This window comes from Silene latifolia, chromosome 9 (assembly GCF_048544455.1).
Source record: "Silene latifolia isolate original U9 population chromosome 9, ASM4854445v1, whole genome shotgun sequence".
Lineage (NCBI taxonomy): Eukaryota > Viridiplantae > Streptophyta > Magnoliopsida > Caryophyllales > Caryophyllaceae > Silene > Silene latifolia.
The window spans coordinates 53,135,286-53,155,879 of record NC_133534.1 but is presented as its reverse complement, the minus strand read 5'-3'; the positions used below and the strand labels follow the sequence as shown (position 1 = coordinate 53,155,879).

Sequence of the window (20,594 nt, the reverse complement as noted above, 5' to 3'; positions counted from 1 at the left end):
AAATGGGAATTAAAATGCTAAAAATAGTTAAACTAAGTTTCTGACCTTGGAAACTTTATATGACTTCACATGTATATTTTAAAAGTTGTGTGTAAAATGTCGAGTTAATTTGATTAATATTGCATGATTTATGATTTTTATGAGATAAAAATGGATTAAAAGAGGTAAAATGGTTAAAAAATAGTTAAATTTAGAATTAAGCCATGATTTTTAAATATGTTGTCACGTGCAAGATTTACAGAGTGTATGTAAATTTCTAGATTAAATGATCTTACTTCGCATGATTTATGTATTTTTAGAGTAAAAATGGAATAAATAGTGACTATTTTAACAAAATTAGCTAAAACGTATTGCATGGCTTGAGAAAATTAATTTAAGTTGCATTAATATCCCACTAATCAGATCTAAGGTTGTAAAAATTATTGGAGTAATTTTTGGATACATTAAATATTTTATGAGATAAAACCGGTAAAATGCAACTATATTTTCTCAAAATTAATTCGAAAATTTTAACCATGATTTTTGTCATTATGAGTGTCATGGAATTATTCCAGGATGTTCAAAAATTTTGAAATTCAAATTTTGAAATTTTTATAAATTAATTTGGATTTATTTAATAAATATTATGATTTTAAGGTCAAAAATGAGCATAAAATTAAATAAAGTTGAATTATTGTCAAAAATTGAGTGATGACTAATTTTTGAATCCTAAAAAGTGTTAGGATAATTAACTTGAGCTTAAATTTGATTTAAGTGTTAATTAGTTATTTTAAAAGGTTATTATCACGCATTTCCATAAAATCGGGTTATATGTACGACATAAGTTAAATAGGGCGATTTGGCACATCATTTGGCATGATAGGTACATATTATAATGCTGCATATTTCAATTGTTGAATGTCTTTTATTTATATAATTTTGAATTATGTAATTTTATCTTAGTATGGCCTTAGTTTAATCAATATTACCCGTAGTGAAAGGGAATATTGGTTCGGTTGTAATTTAATGTGATCTAGAATCACTTTTATTTTTATTAGTTTTTCCATTTTACAAATGTATAATAGGAATAGATTTGTATTTTTTATTATTATTTGTAATTATGGAGCATCTTCAAAGACGGTGCCATTCGGAAAGGTGATCCGATGAAGACGGTGTCTTGGGAGGCGTGCCACTTGAAGATTCAAGGGACCAAAGGAGTTGGTTTCCGAATATGTAATAGATTATTTGCTTTTTTATTTTAGGAAGGTCATACTAGGAATTTTATTTATTGCTTTGCATTTCTTTTAATATGTTGCATGCATTGCCAAATCGCCATAACAACACATGCATATCATATCGAGTCATCGACCGTGTCAATTAAAATTATCGTAGTTCACCGCTTTAGTTCACTTAAAACGTGATAGGTAATAAATTGACAAGACCTCTCACATATAATAATTGAGATATAGCCTTACCAAATAGTAGAAACCCATGAAGTACCAATTTCATAAGGGAGTTAATCCGACTTCACCGTAATACAAACCTTGTTACGTTGGCGAAGTGGGGTAGTAAAAAGTTATTACATCAAAATTTGGATTGAGCTCAACGGAAGTATTGTTGACCGTAGTCGCATGTGTTCCGGGCTAAAGATGAAAATTAGAGTAATTTTTATCGACCGAGAGTTCTAAAAGTAGAATCGATTAAAGTGTTAATCCACCGAGTTATATTAATAAGGGATGAATCGGCTCACCGTGCCCGAGTTGATATGAATTTGGATCTCGGAATCATTTATATAGTTGGGTGGAGGTCACTATATAAATGCAATACTTGTAGTTAAATTTACGAGTATTATTACGATAGATGATGATTAATTCCTTCATTTTCTATTTTGTAGTCAAATTTGTTTTATCAACTGCAATGGCAACTCCAATCACGTCAGCATCCACTAGTTCCACCACGCTTACCAATGTGTCATGGCTCCGATCCTTCATGGATCGATGTAAGTTAGAAAAGAATGGGTCTAATTTCGCCGATTGGGACGCGCAACTTCGCTTGGCCGCACAAGGTGACGACAAGCTTCGTTACCTTACCGAGGCATCTCCCTCCGAACCTAATGCTAGGTCCACCCCCGCCGCTAGGAAAACCTATGAGGTTTACCAAACGGAGTCGGTCGCGATCAAAAATGTGTTGATCTTTGCTATGGAGGCCGAACTCCAACGAAGTGCTATAAAGATTAGCACCGCTCATGAGATCTACATGAAGCTTGTGAACATGTTATCACGAGCTCCTATGGTCATTCAATATGAGGCGGCTTCCGCATTCTTTGATCTTAACATCAAGGAGGGCCAAAAGGTGAGCCCTCATGTGCTCAAGTTGATGGAGCATGTTGAGACCTTGAAAATGCATAAGGTGGAGATTCCCAATGAACTCGTGATTGATCGCATCCTTCATTCCCTCAACAAAATCAAAGCATATGTTCAATTCCGGGTGAATTTCAATATGCATGATAAGAAGGTTTCCCTTGATGAGTTGCACAAAATGCTTGTGCAAGCCGAAAGGGACATGAGGCTAAGTGTTAGCACCACCAAAGATGTGCTCAATGTCAATCATAAGAGCAAGGTAACCTTCAAGAAGAGCGTGAAGAAGGAAAAGAAGCGAACTCCCAACAGGAACAAAGCTAAGACTTATGAAGCAAGCTCCTCTAAGCCCAAGTACAGTGCCCCCACCGGAGACAAGTGCCACTATTGTTGTGGCGTTGGGCATTGGAAGAGAAACTGTTCCAAGTACCTTGGCAACATCAAAGTTGGAAAGGTTATTCCAGTAGGTATATAATTATCCCTATCTTTTATGCTTCAATCTCAACCTTGGTATAATGATACAAGTTGTGATGATTACCCTTTTTATTGTAAATAGGGCCCCCTAGCAAGGACAAAGGCAAGGAGAAGCAAGCCTAGAGAATCATGTGGGAAGCTAGAGTAGCCGACCGTGGTGATGATCAATGGAAGCTTGGCTTTTATTTGCTTTGTCTTTAATTTTATGATGTATTTCATGTTTTTAGAACTATTTTGATTTCCTTGTGTGACTTGGAAATTGGCTTGTATCCCTTAAACACGGGTTGTATTTTGGATATTAGTGACTTGGTTTGCAGCCCAAGTCACTTGTTTTATTATTTTGTTTGTTCTAAAATCATCATCATTGATTACTTGCATAGAGAAACCTTAGATAGACAACTTAAATTGATTAAATAGACGATTATGATGATGGGATCATTATTTGTCCATAAGCTATGAATTTGATTCTCCTTATGTCATTATTACTAAAAGTAACAACTTACTTATGTAAGATCAATTAAAGTTGTAATGAGTTTTTGAACTCATCAAGTAGGTAATTTACGATACCATATGGACACATTATTCTAAACGGATGGTCAACCATGAGATACCTAGAATAGATAGTCTATTAAACCATATGACATGAATCACACTGCCATATTACATGAATTAAGCTGCCATGTTAGGATGGCCTTTTGAAAGCTAATACTGTAACACCCCGATATTCAGAGGAGCCTTAACTAGGCCTTCCTTAGCATATAAGGGCGTTACCATCTCGGTTGCCCGAGGTAAGTAATTATCAAACGTCAATAAAAGAACTATTTAGTTGTGTTACAAGTGATTTAAACCAAAATACAACACAATGTTACAACTCAAGGGCTACTCGCTATAATCATCACAACTCGTGAAGACTCATCCCTGCCCGGAAACCAGCTATCAACATCATCAACACCTGCTAAGACCGACTGCTCACCATAAGGGATCACGGCAGACACATAACAAACAAACAACCACACAAGGTCAGTACTGAGACAAGACAAGACAAAGACAACTACAAACAACAATACAACCAACGCTACCAACTCCAATCACAGTCACCACAACCCAACCAACTCTGTCACCGACTGTCCACAGGACCAGCCCTGCCAGTGGGGGACCGCAGCCGTTCCCACCTAAGCCCCGCTCATCGTACGAGCGATAACCCTGTCCATTAATGTGCACATCCCCTCCCGTGGCGGGTTCCACGAAGGGCGAAACTAGGGCGTGAAGCCACTCCCGCAAGTGACCCCACTCAGCCGAGAACGCATCTCGAGAACCATCAACAACGATCATCACCATAGCCACAACACAAACAAATACTATAACAAACAAGCACAACACTACCACAATGACCGACACACTAGACCGTCAACAGAAACTGAGTAGGCGAACCTACCTTTATGCAACCGCAACCAATCCACGCTGACAGACAACATATCCAGCGACCAAGCAACGCCTATTACCAACATACAAACATCTATTACTAACAAGCAAACCCTAGCTATAGAGACAAAGGCACGGTGGATGATTGTGACATACCTATAGGGAGAGACAAGGCCAAAGACCGCTACCCGACTCAAGAGAGCTCTCCTAAAGCACAAGGATCTTTGCAAGGCTTCCATGGAGGTTTTGAGGTGAAGGGAAGGGAAAGAGGCGACTGAAGGATAGGAGGAAAGTGGCGGAAGTGATTTGCGGATTTAACAAAACGCGATATATAACCCTCGCTGGAAACTGGGCACTTGATCGAGTACCCAACCTACTCGATCGAGTAACCCCCTACTCGATCGAGTAACCTAGCTACTCGATCGAGTAGCCTCTACTCTATCGAGTACCACTCTTTCAACTCAACTCTAGACGACCTCGGCACTTACTCTAAGACCATTCCCGCTCCCAAGGTCAGTCAACGATGGTCAAAGGGTCCCTAGAAAGGGCGGGTATTACAGTCTTCCCCCCTTAAAAAGAACTTCGTCCCCGAAGTTCAACTCACCTCTCCCGCTCACGACTCGGAACCAACATAATCTCACCAATCTTCCCGGCTAAACCACTACACCTTGTAAAACACCATCCCCCCCATGTCATCATCATCACCGTTATTTTATATATATATATAAAGCATCCAACCCGCAATGCGAATCGTCACTCACGATCTCCCAACATACAATAATTACTATCCACCCGTCAATCCAAAACATGTCTCACATTAATTCTCATATGGTACAACCAATGCCACCATGTTACTTGGCAACGTAACTCGAGTACGATTTATCACACTATAACTATTTTTATTACTATATTTTTTTTTTTTTATTGTGACCGTCTCTTGGAACATACAGCCCCCTTCACTTTAAATGACTAAAGCAATTCGTTATATCTCAGAATTTTTTGTAGTTAAAGCAAAACATAATACCGACAACATTATAAACAAGCAAAGCATTATTCAAAACAGCCTTTTTGTTTCGCGACATTACTCTTCCCCTCTAAAAGGAACTTCGTCCCCGATGTTCACCACCCAAATATCGACACGTATTACTTATTATGGGCATCAAAACATGACAGAAAACCACATTATTATGGACATTACTCACTAATTGCACACTCGTTAGATTAAAATCATACCCACGCCACCGGAATAACTAGTCACCGTTGATAACATATATTAACATGGTATGTACAAATGTACGAGAAGCTACAACTCCGATAAATAGGTCGTAATGAGGCGTATGCAAAATAAAAGTAACAGGAAATTATTACCGCCTTACTAATTGTGACAAATACGCTCATAAAACTTCAATCATGACTTGTAACATATGAAATTAACGGTTCAAAGGTGTTACTACACACTAATAACCACATTAAACAGTAAACTTCCAATTATAAAATAATTGAACATTTTTAATTTTCAAAAACCCCCTGTAACAGTGTTACTCGATCGAGTAACTAGCGGTACTCGATCGAGTGCCATGCTACTCGATCGAGTGTCTTGGCTACTCGATCGAGTAGCCCGAGATCAGAATGTCTCTTTACTTCCCTTCCTGCAGCTACTCGATAGAGTGTGGGGTACTCTGTCGAGTACCTGCAGGTCAAGTACATTTCATAACCGTCGTAAACCGACATATAACACAAGATTGTCACATAAATTGAGTCGGGGTGATGCCCCGATTCTCAATAATCCTGCAAAAGGTTAGTGTAGCAATTCCGGCCTTATGGCCAATCATACAAATCCAACTAAATCTCAACAATAAAAGGAAACCACTACTAAAGTCTAACACCAGTATCATCATCCAACATCAACTACTATCAACAAGGATAAGAAAACAAGGAGGATCACTCCTGCTGCTGCTGCTGCTCAAACATCACCTCATCATCACCACCACCACCTCCAGATGAACCTACTCCCGCATCACCTCCTGCTCCTGCTCCTGCTCCCGGGGCCACGTACCATGGAGTCAAGCCTCCATAGGGAAAGGACTGAGGGGCTCCCCATGTCGACTGATCCACCCCGTAGGAATGGAAAACTCCCGAGTAGTTCCCAACTCCACTCCACCAAACTGGATGCGGTCCCTCGGTCCCTATCCCCTAAGTGTACGCCCTCTCGTGCATGTTCCGGAGTGTCAAGGTAGATGACACTCTCTGCCAGGTAACTGGATCGCGCCTCCGGGGTGTCGAGGTAAGGGTAGCATGGAAAGGACTGCTGCTGCTGCGGTGCTACTGGCTGTGGCCTAGGCTCCGAGGCCCTCTCTCTCACTCGACGGGGTCCCCTCACCACTCTAGGTCTCTCTGCCACCTGAACTCCCGCATTCTCGCCCTTCGTCGGCTCCAGCATCTTCTGGAGGATGGTGCCATTAATGAGATAGGTCTGCAGCTGGCGGGGTCCGTCATCATCCTCCTCCTCCTCCTCCTCATCGTCCACGTCTACAGTCACCACAGACGGCTCCAAGGGCTCTGTGGCTGGGAGGTGCTCAGGAGATGGAATCTTCATCCAACTCATGCCATATACTCTCCATGCTAGGCTACCGTCAGCCAAGGTTCTCAACCATTTCAGGTCGAGATAGTATTCACAATCCATGGTAGGCACAGGGGTAACTAGAGGCACGTACGCTGAAGAAGCCTCAAAGGAGGTTAGCTTTTCAGCTAACCGAGTGGCAATGGCACCACAACTCAGGTACCGAGAAGGAGAAGAAGCCATCAAGGCAAGGGCAGCGCAAACTATAGAAGGAGCATTAAAGACCACTTTCTTGGCCCGCTCCGGATTGAGGTACGACATCAAAAGTAAGACTTCATGGTTATTCAATTTACTGATATCCTTTCGGTCATAGAGGAGGTTCGAGAGAGAACGGAGGAAGATTCTCAAGGTGATGTGCTGAACGTCATTAATCAGCATGTTACTCGAGGTGGGAGCTTGCTTCTCAGTCAAGCAAGGCATTAGGCGGCAGACGCCGCACTCAGCTGGGATGTCGGTGATGGAGTCCTTGGGAGGCTTGGCCAACCCAAGGTGAGAGGCAAACAAATCCATGGTCAACAGAAAACTGGTATTCATCAATCTAAACTCAATCGACCCACTGGTCATAGTTAAAGGAACTCATGAATTCTAGGGTAAGGAAGGGGTAAGTGTGCTTCCTCACCTAGGTACAAAACCCGTAAACCCCAAGGTCTCGAATATGTGACGGACATCCGTCTCTATTTCCAACTCCTCTAACACAGCGGTGTCAATACACTTTGTGGGTCTCATATTGCATTTTTGTAAAGCTACAAAACGCTCCCTTTGCTTAAAGTCGACAAAAACAACAGAAGGGTACTCAGAAACTGCGGGTACTACCGGTCCACTAGCCTCCCCCCTCTCAAGTGGATCAACCCTTCCCCGTTTACTCTGACGGGTTCCAAGGTTTAGCCTCGGCATCTGCTTTAGACATAAGTTCAAACAATTTACATAAACTTGTAAGCATATACTTCATGTAATTTAGGTTCTATATACTTAGTAAGTCTACTAATTCATCAACCAGTTCCATATTTGAAGCACATAAATCATGCCACCAAACTTAGATGCTCAGCTAGGTACACACCAATTTACCAACAATTCTCAGCATGTGAAGCACATATTTCACGTTGTTACTTTGAGTATGAAGATAAGTATACATGCTCATTAGCAGTTTCTACGATTTCAACATACAAGTTCATATTATTACTACTCATAAGCCATAGTGGTGAAAGTGATTATCATGATGGCCGCATATGCTCAGCGAATTTGGATACCCTATCATGCTTCTAAGGGTTGTTCTAGTACATTGCTAATTACATGTTACTAATTCAAGAGAATGACTAATTTATGACAATTCAATATCACCCTTCACTATTATGTAAAACAACTCAATTAAAATTTTCAGACGGTCTTTACAGCTGTGAAAATTGTGGCATGTATTCATCAATCATTGTTTCTATTGTCATATTGAAGTTCAATTCATGCTTATATTGTCAATTACAACATCAATTTTCCAATTCTAAGTCACGATTTCCCCATAAGGCACTTTTAAGACGGGGTTTTAAGACAACTTGTTAAGGTGATAATCATCAAACATCATTCTTCCACATGATATAAACAATGTATAGTACTTAATTCCATCATCTAATCAATGTAAAACAATCAAAAATCGATTTCAAATTTGTAAACCCTAGAAATTTCGGCTTCAATATTGGCAATTTCTAGCCTATTTTTCAGCAATTAATCACCAACATTCATGGAAAAGAGGCATGTGAATCATGTTTCAACTATCTAAAGCAACTATTACATCATGTGAATCGAAAATTTCAGATTACCTCATCATTCTAACACATTCAAAGTAACAAATCACATAAATTAAGAAGAATAACATACCTTGATTGATTAGTAAGGTAAAGAAACGAATTAAACAAGAAAATCAACCCCAAGAATCACTACTAACCCAAAAGAAAGAGAGGATTTGAGAGGAGAAGTAGGGAATTGAGAGTGATTAAGATGGGTGTGTCGAAATATAGAAGAATAAGAAGAAGAATTAGAAAGATGAAGGGTTTTAAGAAAACCCGTAGGAATGCTGCACAGTAACCTACTCGATCGAGTGCCTGGGGTACTCGATCGAGTACCACCCTACTCGATCGAGTAGGAGCTAAATCGTCGAGTGACTGCAGGAATTTTCCCGCATCCCGACATCATAGCTTCCTAATTAGATCGAGTGAGGTCTACTCGGTCAAGTAAGCACTTGCACTCGGTCAAGTGTAGTTAAGTACTCGATCACAAGTACGAAGTAAGTCGAGAATACCTGCAAAACAACACCACGTGTCGAGTCCAACTAAGTTCGGAATTCGACACTAATTATCGCATTCAATCATGTTTTATAACCATTGTCACACAAAATACAACTCTTCAACAACTAGGAGACATATCACGTTACGTTACACAAATTACTCAACTCGGTCTACCTGTCACCGAGTTATGTATAAACCTAGCCGTGCCATTTTATTACATTTACTTGCTTTACATGCTATTACTAAACTCGTGTTTACATCAAATTGAAACGTATAATTAACATTAATTCCCCATATTTACTTATCACACAATTATATACTTTGCAAATCACTTAATCAATTATGTCTTACATGTTATTCTAAGCAATCTATTTTGCATAATTCAAATATTTCGCAGCGGAAAAATTTCAACTAGCTAATAAAGCATATACACATTACCATATACCGTGATTCGAATTATTACCCATCCATACTAAAATTATCATTATAGTCATCGCGGTAGGATCTACAAGTTCACTTACAACTTTTGTCATCATAAATTTTATAACAAACACCTACGTGTTCGCTATTCATATTACACATTCAAATTCACACTTTCCCGCATCTCCATGACGAGTAACCTCGTCACATAACCCCTAGCTATCCTATAAGCTCACTAATCATCCAACGAGCTTCAATAATCTTGTCAATAATTACCATACTCGGCCCAAACATTACTATCACACCTCTATTAATTCTAACAAAACTTAACCGGAGGTAGCTCCGGCACAATTAACATACATAGCACACATAGACACACGGACTCCACGTTTCCATCCCATGTGACTGGCTTAAGTATCATGGGGCCAAGATTTTGAAATGAGGGCGCCTACTCACCCAAAATCTGGCATCAGCCGTGGCTCCCATTACACATACACCAGGTTCATTTTATTAGACTCTCTACATTCGTTATGTTCATTTGTTTACAGGTTCCAAAATCGTCGCTCTGATACCACTTTGTAACACCCCGATATTCAGAGGAGCCTTAACTAGGCCTTCCTTAGCATATAAGGGCGTTACCATCTCGGTTGCCCGAGGTAAGTAATTATCAAACGTCAATAAAAGAACTATTTAGTTGTGTTACAAGTGATTTAAACCAAAATACAACACAATGTTACAACTCAAGGGCTACTCGCTATAATCATCATAACTCGTGAAGACTCATCCCTGCCCGGAAACCAGCTATCAACATCATCAACACCTGCTAAGACCGACTGCTCACCATAAGGGATCACGGCAGACACATAACAAACAAACAACCACACAAGGTCAGTACTGAGACAAGACAAGACAAAGACAACTACAAACAACAATACAACCAACGCTACAAACTCCAATCACAGTCACCACAACCCAACCAACTCTGTCATCGACTGTCCACTAGACCAGCCCTGCCAGTGGGGGACCGCAGCCGTTCCCACCTAAGCCCCGCTCATCGTACGAGCGATAACCCTGTCCATTAATGTGCACATCCCCTCCCGTGGCGGGTTCCACGAAGGGCGAAACTAGGGCGTGAAGCCAATCCCGCAAGTGACCCCACTCAGCCGAGAACGCATCTCGAGAACCATCAACAACGATCATCACCATAGCCACAACACAAACAAATACTATAACAAACAAGCACAACACTACCACAATGACCGACACACTAGACCGTCAACAGAAACTGAGTAGGCGAACCTACCTTTATGCAACCGCAACCAATCCACGCTGACAGACAACATATCCAGCGACCAAGCAACGCCTATTACCAACATACAAACATCTATTACTAACAAGCAAACCCTAGCTATAGAGACAAAGGCACGGTGGATGATTGTGACATACCTATAGGGAGAGACAAGGCCAAAGACCGCTACCCGACTCAAGAGAGCTCTCCTAAAGCACAAGGATCTTTGCAAGGCTTCCATGGAGGTTTTGAGGTGAAGGGAAGGGAAAGAGGCGACTGAAGGATAGGAGGAAAGTGGCGGAAGTGATTTGCGGATTTAACAAAACGCGATATATAACCCTCGCTGGAAACTGGGCACTCGATCGAGTACCCAACCTACTCGATCGAGTAACCCCCTACTCGATCGAGTAACCTAGCTACTCGATCGAGTAGCCTCTACTCTATCGAGTACCACTCTTTCAACTCAACTCTAGACGACCTCGGCACTTACTCTAAGACCATTCCCGCTCCCAAGGTCAGTCAACGATGGTCAAAGGGTCCCTAGAAAGGGCGGGTATTACAAATACATAGTCTAAGTAAAACTCCTAATACTCCGTTAAATATATATGTTTGTGACTCACAAAGCTATCTCTCATGAATATTGATATATTTCTGAGAAATAGAGTGGGAGTAGATTGAATCGTCACAAACATCTCTTATAGTTGAAATGTTACTTTGTGAAAGTAATAGAATTATAGAGTGAGAGTGTAGATGAACTATAGTCTATAAGATAGAATGGAAGTATAGTTCAGTGGGAGTTTATCGCACATGTCTTATTGTTTAAAAATATTACTTTGTGAAAGTGATAGTATCATGACCTTGTTACATACGAGCCGAAGCATTACAATCCGAAAAATTGTTACTCAAGAGTAGATTTACTTTAAGGCGAGGGTCTCCTCAAAGGTAAATAGAGCTTAACAGTACACAAATGCATAAGATTTACATGAAGATGTTGATCAAGATAAATTGTGTTAGGAATTGCCGCATTTCATTTTAATAAAGCATGGCAAATGAGATTAAAATTCGCTTTTCTAAAATGGGAATTTAGAGAAGGAAGTGTTTGAAAGAAGGAAGTGTTTGAAACACGAAACCTTAGATGAAGATCTAAGAATCCTAACATATTATGCGTAGCTATCTTAAGTGATCACAAGATGGTCTTAAGCTAGCATTAAAGGATTATGTTTTTCATTCACGTGATAATAGTGGATGGTTTCATTCACATGATTGAAGAATCATGATTATGCATGAAGTTAAGTGGGAGCTAGAATTGTTTCTCCATGCCTTATATGTTGATAACATATTACTTATTGAGAATTATGTACCAATTCTCTCTTCTGGCAAGAGTGACTAGGAGACTTGGAAAAGGATGCAAAATATTATAGATTTTGAATCTATGAGAGAGAATATTGGCATAGAGTTAAGAGTCTTATGAGGATAAGTTCTTTCGTATCTGTTGTACATCAACAAGGTTGAATAGGCTATTCATGTTGATGGAAGTAGAATTACTATGATGGAGTCATAATCATTCACTGAACCTATTAAGTTGTTGATCACATGAAATCAAATTCTAATGTTTCCGCCATTAGAATGATCATGTATGCCAACAGACGCACGTGCCATGATGTGATATATGCTGAGAGCACAATAAGTCAATTAAAGGGATAATTCCCACATTATGGCTTGTGAAAGCCTTAAAGAACATCCTTGAGATTCTTGAGAAGTATTAAGGATTCATTCACATGTTTGGAAGACAAACTAAGTTAGGTGTTGAAGTGTTGCACAAACTTTAGTTTCCAAACTCAAAAGGGATTTGTTGAAATCCTAGGGTGACCTATTGACTAAGGAGCAAGAGACTAAGAAAGGTGTTTTAGTTTCGCGCATTGCAAATTCTACAAAAGGATTCTAAGTAAATTGTGATAAAATCGTCAATGAAGGGATTAAGGGTGAATCCCTCTACAAATGACTCTATCACAAGTTATGTGATAACAGTGGGAGCATCTTTCAAGTTAAAGAGCCCAAGTCTAGTAAGTAGTTTAGACAAATACTTAGATAAAATTCATGTCATTAGAGATGACATTGAATGGAAGGAAATAGCAATTAATAAAGTTGGAATATATGGATATCGGGTATATCTACTTGCCAAGCTTATATTGCATTTTAAATAGTGTTAATAATACACTAAAGATTGTAGAATATGAAGTAGTAATAGTGTATTGACTATTCATATGTGATAATCACATTTATCGTTTGAGTTTTATTAAACTCACCCGCTACCTTGTCGTATCCGAATGGGTTGTAGAGACAATTTGAACCCCATTAAAGTGAACTGGATTGACATGGTATTTGCCCCTAGTTACTTATATGAGGTGACGTCTCGAAGTGACTAGAGTGTGATGCGATTGATGGCAAGTTCAAGTGCCATATAGTCATATGGGATGACTAGTCGATCACATAGACGGACTGTATGGGACAATTTGTCGGGCAGTGACCGCTAATAGAGTTCTGGTAATTCATAAACCCTGGTCATGGCAAGAGCTACTATAGTATTCTTATGAGTCAATTCTTTTGACTATAGACTATTCGCCCAAGTTGGCACAACTTCTGATTAGCTTTAATTTATACTCTACGATTTCGTAAATGAGGTCAAACTGGGTATATTTTGGGTTATGATGGACTGTGGCTGAACGAAGGGAATAGGGCGATAGGAATTGTCCACCCCTTGTCAGGGTTATTTGAAATCTCAAGGCCACTCGAGGAGTAGTTAACTGGAAATGCGTGGCCACGCTCGGAAAGTATCTGCGATAGATAATTCCGGTCAGACAGTTAATCTCCAGATCGAGAAAACCACTCAAGATATGATCAAGTGTAAGTACGATCTGCAAGACACCTTGCATTGAGTGGGAGATTGTAATAAGACAAGAGAAATGGTGACGCACACTTGTCTAGGACAAGTGGGAGATTGTTGGGAAATGTGTCCTCGACAATAGTGCGATCACATGATTTAAATATCATTATTAAATCTCATACTAAGAATACGTGAGGGATGATTCTTTACATAGTCGACTGACCATCATTAATCGGTAATGATTGGCTAACTAGAGTTTGACATTACTGTCGTGTGACGGTGTTGGTCAGTTGATCCCTTTAGGTCACACCTATAGGATGAGGCCCAAATAGATATTTAATTAATTGTATGCGATACAGATTAATTAATTCCGTAATTATGGGAGTGCAATTTTACGTTTTATTGTAATGTGATTAAATAAGATTTAATTTAGTAATTAAGTGTTAAATTACTAAATTAGTTGAGGCTTTTAATAAGTTTTGAGGTAGAGGTAATTAGTTATTTAAAGTTACAAGAATTTGTAATTTTAACCAACTAATTATTATGGGACCCATTATATGTTGATATAATGGTAGTATACTACTCAAAAAGTGGAGTGTATATTATATTATTAAATGTAATATTTAAGTGTTAAATGATTACATTAATAATTAATTATGTAAGATAGTTAAACATATGACTTATAAGCATTTGTGGGACAAAAGGCAAAAGGCAAAAATGGACCAAAATGGGTCCATATTTTCGGCCAAATAAGAGAGCAAAAAATGCTCTTTTGTCTTTGTTGGTTTTTTATTAAAGCATGATAGTGACACTACATACTAGCTTTAATCATTCCTACTCTTACACTACTCTACCTAGACTAAACAAACAAGTAAAAGTAAAAGGAAAAATATTCCTCCTAATGCTCTAAGGCCACCGGTTTTGGTCCTTATATATGAGCATTTGTTGCTCATATTTCCTCTAGTTGTTTTACTTGTTTTTCTCTCTATATTTCCCTCACATGCAAATTGCAACAAACTCTCATAAATACTAATATACTCAATATATTACTAAAGGTAGTAATTCTAGAAATATTAGTAATATTAAGGGAGCATTTCTACTACATATCTAGTAATATTAGTAGGAATTTTTGGTATTAATCTTGGGTGCAACTTATTGGACTGTCTTCTATACTTGGAGTCTAAGGAGGATCATCCATCACTTTAAGCTCAAGAACAAGTGAAGGAAGGTGACCTTACTTGTGCCCACATTTTCGAACCATATATCAATGTGAGGAACATTGTTTTTCTTATAAATATTTCATTTTGTTATGCATGCACTAGATCTAAAGAACAAATAATTAAAAAGTTAATTAGTTCATTATTAGAGGAGTCTAATAATAGGTATATGAACCTAAAAAGTGGTATCAGAGCATAAGGATGTTGCATGCATAATCGGTTATTATTTTTCCGAGTTAAAAGGTTAACATATAAAACTAAAAATTTGTGATTTATAAGTGTAAGCCACGAAATCACCATGAATGTTATATATTCTGGTCCTAAAATGGTTTTAGGTCATTTTTATAATTTATGGAAATTTATTGCTCATTTTAATGTTTTTTGGTCATTTTATTACATTTTTATGACTAAAATGGGAATTAAAATGCTAAAAAAAGTTAAACTAAGTTTCTGACCTTAGAAACTTTATATGACTTCACATGTATATTTTAAAAGTTGTGTGTAAAATGTCGAGTTAATTTGATTAATATTGCACGATTTATGATTTTTATGAGATAAAAATGGATTAAAAGAGATAAAATGGTTAAAAAAATAGTTAAATTTAGAAAAAAGCCATGATTTTTAAATATGTTGTCACGTGCATAATTTACAGAGTGTATGTAAATTTCTAGATTAAATGATCTTACTTTGCATGATTTATGGATTTTTAGAGTAAAAATGGAATAAATAGTGACTATTTTAACAAAATTAGCTAAAACGTATTGCATGGCTTGAGAAAATTAATTTAAGTTGCATTAATATCCCACTAATTATATCTAAGGTTGTAAAAATTATTGGAGTAATTTTTGGATACTTTAAATATTTTATGAGATAAAACCGATAAAATGCAACTATATTTTTTCAAAATTAATTCGAAAATTTTAACCATGATTTTTGTCATTATGAGTGTCATGGAATTATTCCAGTATGTTCATAAATTTTGAAATTTTTATAAATTAATTTGGATTTATTTCATAAATATTATGATTTTAAGGTAAAAAATGAGCATAAAATTAAATCAAGTTGAATTATTGTCAAAAATTGAGTGATGACTAATTTTTGAGTCCTAAAAAGTATTAGCATAATTAACTTGAGCTTAGATGTGATTTAAGTGTTAATTAGTGATTTTAAAAGGTTATTATCCTCTAGTTGTTTTACTTGTTTTTCTCTCTATATTTCCCTCACATGCAAATTGCAACAAACTCTCACAAATACTAATATACTCAATATATTACTAGAGGTAGTAATACTAGAAATATTAGTAATATTAAGGAAGTATTTCTACTACATATCTAGTAATATTAGTAGGAATTTTTGGGATTAATCTTGGGTGCAACTTATTGGAGTGTCTTCAATACTTGGAGTCTTAGGAGGATTATTCATCACTTTAAGCTCAATAACAAGTGAAGGAAGGTGACCTTACTTGTGCCCACATTTTCGAACCATATATCAATGTAAGGAATATTGTTTTTTTTTATAAATCTTTCATTTTGTTATGCATGCACTAGATCTAAAGAACAAATAATTAACAAGTTAATTAGTTCATTATTAGAGGAGTCTAATAATAGGTATATGAACCCAACAAAAATTACATAAATTTAAATTTATAAATTCAAATTTGTATATATAAGTTGGCCTTAAAAGGTAAGATACACTTATAAATAATTAAATGGCCAAAATGACACTCATATATAAGTAAAGTTACACTCAAAAATGATTGGCTAGGAATAGGACTTATGGACTCAACCAAATTTGTGGACTTACCTGAACCTATCTCTCTCTCTCTCTCTCTCTCTCTCTCTATATATATATATATATATATATATATATATATATATATATATATATATATATATATATATATATATAGGAATGGGATCATGTGAGTATTAGTTATATATTTGAGGATTGAGGATTAATACTATGATAGGTATTTAGGGTGGAAACAAGGAAGGGCAAATTAGTAATTTAACAGCTGCCTATATAAACTATGTTTTACATCAATACCGTTATTTCCTCCTTTCAAATTCTCTCTCTCTTTGTAGTCGCTTCTCCTTCAATTTCTCTCTCTACTGTTGCTTCTTCCTCCATTGTTGAGCTCGAAAACCCTAGAATTTAGGCGTCATCTCCGTTTTTCGTCGTCATTCTTCACAATTATCATATTATTCCAATTAGTTCGTTTGTTCGGGTACGTAATTGGCGTTTTTAGATCCTAAATTTCGAATACGTCCTAACATTACTCTGTTTGTTCTTCTTTCCTTTTTATAATTTGAATTTCATCTTGCTTTTGTTTGTTATTTTCAATATAATTTTGTGTTTCCTCAAATTCGGTACGTTTTTTGTTTTATTTCCAGGTTTTGCTGCTCATTCTTCACAATTATCATATTATTTCAATTATTTCCTTTGTTCAGGTACGTAATTGCCGTTTTTCGTCCTTATGTTTCGCCTTCGTTCTTATCTTAGTCTGTTTGTTCTTATTTATTTGTTATTTTCAATTTAATTTTGTGCTTCTTTAAAATTCGGCTCGTTTTTGTTTGATTTCCAGGTTTTCGTGCTCAAATCTCTGCGTCTTCAATCTTCATTGTGATGTCTGGTATGTTATTCTTCTTAATTTTGTACTTTCAAATATTCTGAAATCTCTGCGTATTCTCTCTTTATTTTGTACTTTCAGCTTTCAATCACATGTTCGTCATACTTTTGGTACATATTTTTTGTTCATTGACGTTCTTATTTTTCTCAATATGTGATATTGTTTTCTACACCTGGTGATATTGTTTATGTTGATATGTACATTGTATATTCACGTTTGTGATATTGTTTTTCAACTTCATGTGTGATATTTGTTTCAGAGTACGTGATATTGTTTTCCTGAATATGTGATATTGTCCAGGCACCTGTGTGATATTGTTCCTGCAACATTGTTTGTGATATCGTTTTCCATCTTCATATGTGATATTTTCCCAGACAACGTGATATTGTTTCCCTAGATATGTGATATTGTTCAGCCACTTGTGTGATTTTGTTTTCGTCCATATCTTTTACACTTTTTCTTGTTATCTTACCTTTCACTTTTCTTGCCAGATCCTACAAGTAATGTAACCTCTTCTTCCTGTAATGATCTTCATGTCTCTGCCATTACCTCTAAAGATAGTAATGATATTGTTGAGTCTTCACTTACTTCTACTCTTCTGATTGAACCACCTGATGCATCTAGTTCTACTCCACATGTTGAACAACATTCTGTTCCTTCTCGTGTGCATCAACTACTTTTGGACTCCACACCTAGTGGTAGTGAATTGTGGACAAGGAATGTTGCACCTGAATTTAAACCTTATATTGGCCAGTTGTTTGGGACGTTGGAAGAAGCTATTAGTTTTTATGATGTTTATGCAGAAGCATGTGGTTTTGAACCTAGGAAGTCTTCTCAAAAAAGGTCTGTTTCTGGTGATGTGAAGTATAAATTTGTAGTTTGCAACCGTGAAGGTTTTAGAGATCGTAAGAGGAAGGCTACTGTTTTAGATAGTGGAAAGGAGCAGGCAACTCCCAGGCCTTTTGATATCAGGAACACTAAATTAACTAGGATTGGTTGTACTGCTATGATTGAGTTTCGCTATAATGGGGATGGTTATGTTGTTTTTCAGTTTCGTGAGTGGCATAATCATCGTCTTTGTTCACTTAGAAATCAGCAGTTTCAAAAAAAACACAGGCACCTCCATCTTTACCATAAAAAGACAATTATTGATCATTCAAGGGTTAATCAAGGGCCAACAAGGGCATTTAGAAATGTCAAGGAATATGTAGATGGCTATGAGAATGTTGGAGCTCAACTTGTTGATTTTAAGAATTTTGGAAGGGATATCAAATGTTTCATAGGAGACTGGGATGCTCAACTGTTTGTTAACTATTTTGAGGATAAACGTGATACCACTGAAGGTTTTTACTTTGCTTATGAGGTGGATTCTGGTAAATGCTTGGTTCGTGCGTTTTGGTGTGATGCAGAGTCTCGTAGAAACTATGCTTTGTTTGGTGATTACATCACTTACGATCCAACTTACAAGATTTAATAAGTATTGTATGCTTTTCACTCCTTTTATCAAGCGTAGACCACCACAAAAGGTCAGTTACTTTTGCTTCTGCGTTGCTATTTCATGAGGATGAAGATTCTTTCACATGGGTCTTTCAAAAGTTCCTTGATGCTATGGGACAGCGAGAGCCACACTGTATAATAACTGATCAGTGTGCTGGAATAAAGCTGGGTTTGCGTCTTTGTCTTCAAACATGCTAAGCGCAGATATTGCATGTGGCATATCATGCAAAAGGTTACGATAAGGTTGGGCTGCAATTTCGAGAGAGACCGATTTTGTCGGCCGTTTGAATGCTATTGTTTGGGATCTTTGAGTTAGAACCTCTTGAATTTGAAGAAAAGTGGTGTCAGTTGGTCAATGAGCATAATCTTGATGGTAATTCCTGGTTGTCAACCATGTTTAGAAAAAGGAGGAAATGGATCCCAACTTATTTTCGTGATGTTCCTATGGGTTGTCTATTACGAACAACTCAACGTTAAAGAGTCGAATAATTTTTTCAAGCATTTTGAAAATGCACATGGTACACTTGTTGAATTCTTGATGCGGTTTCAAAGTGCCATTGATGTACAGCGCCATACTCAAAAACAACTTGATAGAGACGATGATTGTACTCTTCCACAATTAGCGACTTCTCTTAAGTTGGAAGCTCATGCTTCCAAGGTTTATACAAATGCTGCTTTCTCAGATTTTCAAGTAGAAGCTTCTGCTTCTATTTGTTCCCTTAGTGTTGGTGGCTTCACACCACCTGCAAACGGTGTAGAATTAATTGGTATTGCTGATGCCAAAACACAGAAGACCTACCAAGTCGTCTACAATTCTCTAACGAATGACGCTAAATGTTCTTGCAAGTTGTTCAACTAGAAGGGTATTATTTGTAGACACATTATCTGGGTTTACTCTGGAAAACAAGTCCACACTTTGCCCGATAAATACATTCTTATGCGGTGGACCAAGAATGCACATAAGATCCCTCTTTATGGTCCACATGGTGAGTTAATCGAGGATTTTGATGCCACTGATTTACGAAAGATGGAAATGTGCAAGTTATGTTCAGAGTTCTACGCGACCATCAGTGTGCTCAAGAATGTGCCTACGAAGGAGATCACTGATCTTGTTGACACCCTTAAACAATTCAGGGTGAAACTCAATCCGCAATCAGAGTCAATGACCAAAGAGCAGGAGTTGGAGATGCTTCTCGGGTGCAGTTCCTCAACTGAGGTGAGGATTTTACCACCTCGTCAGGCAAAGAACAAGGGTAGCGGGAAGAGAATGATCTCCAAAAAGCAACAATGCATAGCTAAAGCGGAGAAGCCTAAAAGGCTTTGTCGTAATTGCAAACAAATGGCTCACCATGATAAACGTAACTGTCCTAATGCTTTTGTACCTGATGCCGACAATAAGGTATGTTCACCATGAACAGTCTATGTATGAAACTTTTTATCTATGCTGTATGGTCACGAGTCAGAAACAATACCATATGTTATTTAAAATAATATCACAACTTATGCTAAACAATATCACTATTTGACGATACCA

At 37.5% G+C, this 20,594-nt stretch overlaps 1 protein-coding gene across 1 annotated transcript; it reads left to right on the top strand.

Annotated features, from left to right (window-relative positions):
* The first annotated feature begins 19,430 nt into the window (after positions 1-19,430).
* Positions 19,431-19,919, top strand: LOC141601039 (protein FAR1-RELATED SEQUENCE 9-like). Its single transcript, XM_074421300.1, has one exon. The coding sequence runs from the start codon at positions 19,431-19,433 to the stop codon at positions 19,917-19,919; it is 489 nt and encodes a 162-aa protein (XP_074277401.1).
* The last annotated feature ends 675 nt before the right edge of the window (positions 19,920-20,594 follow it).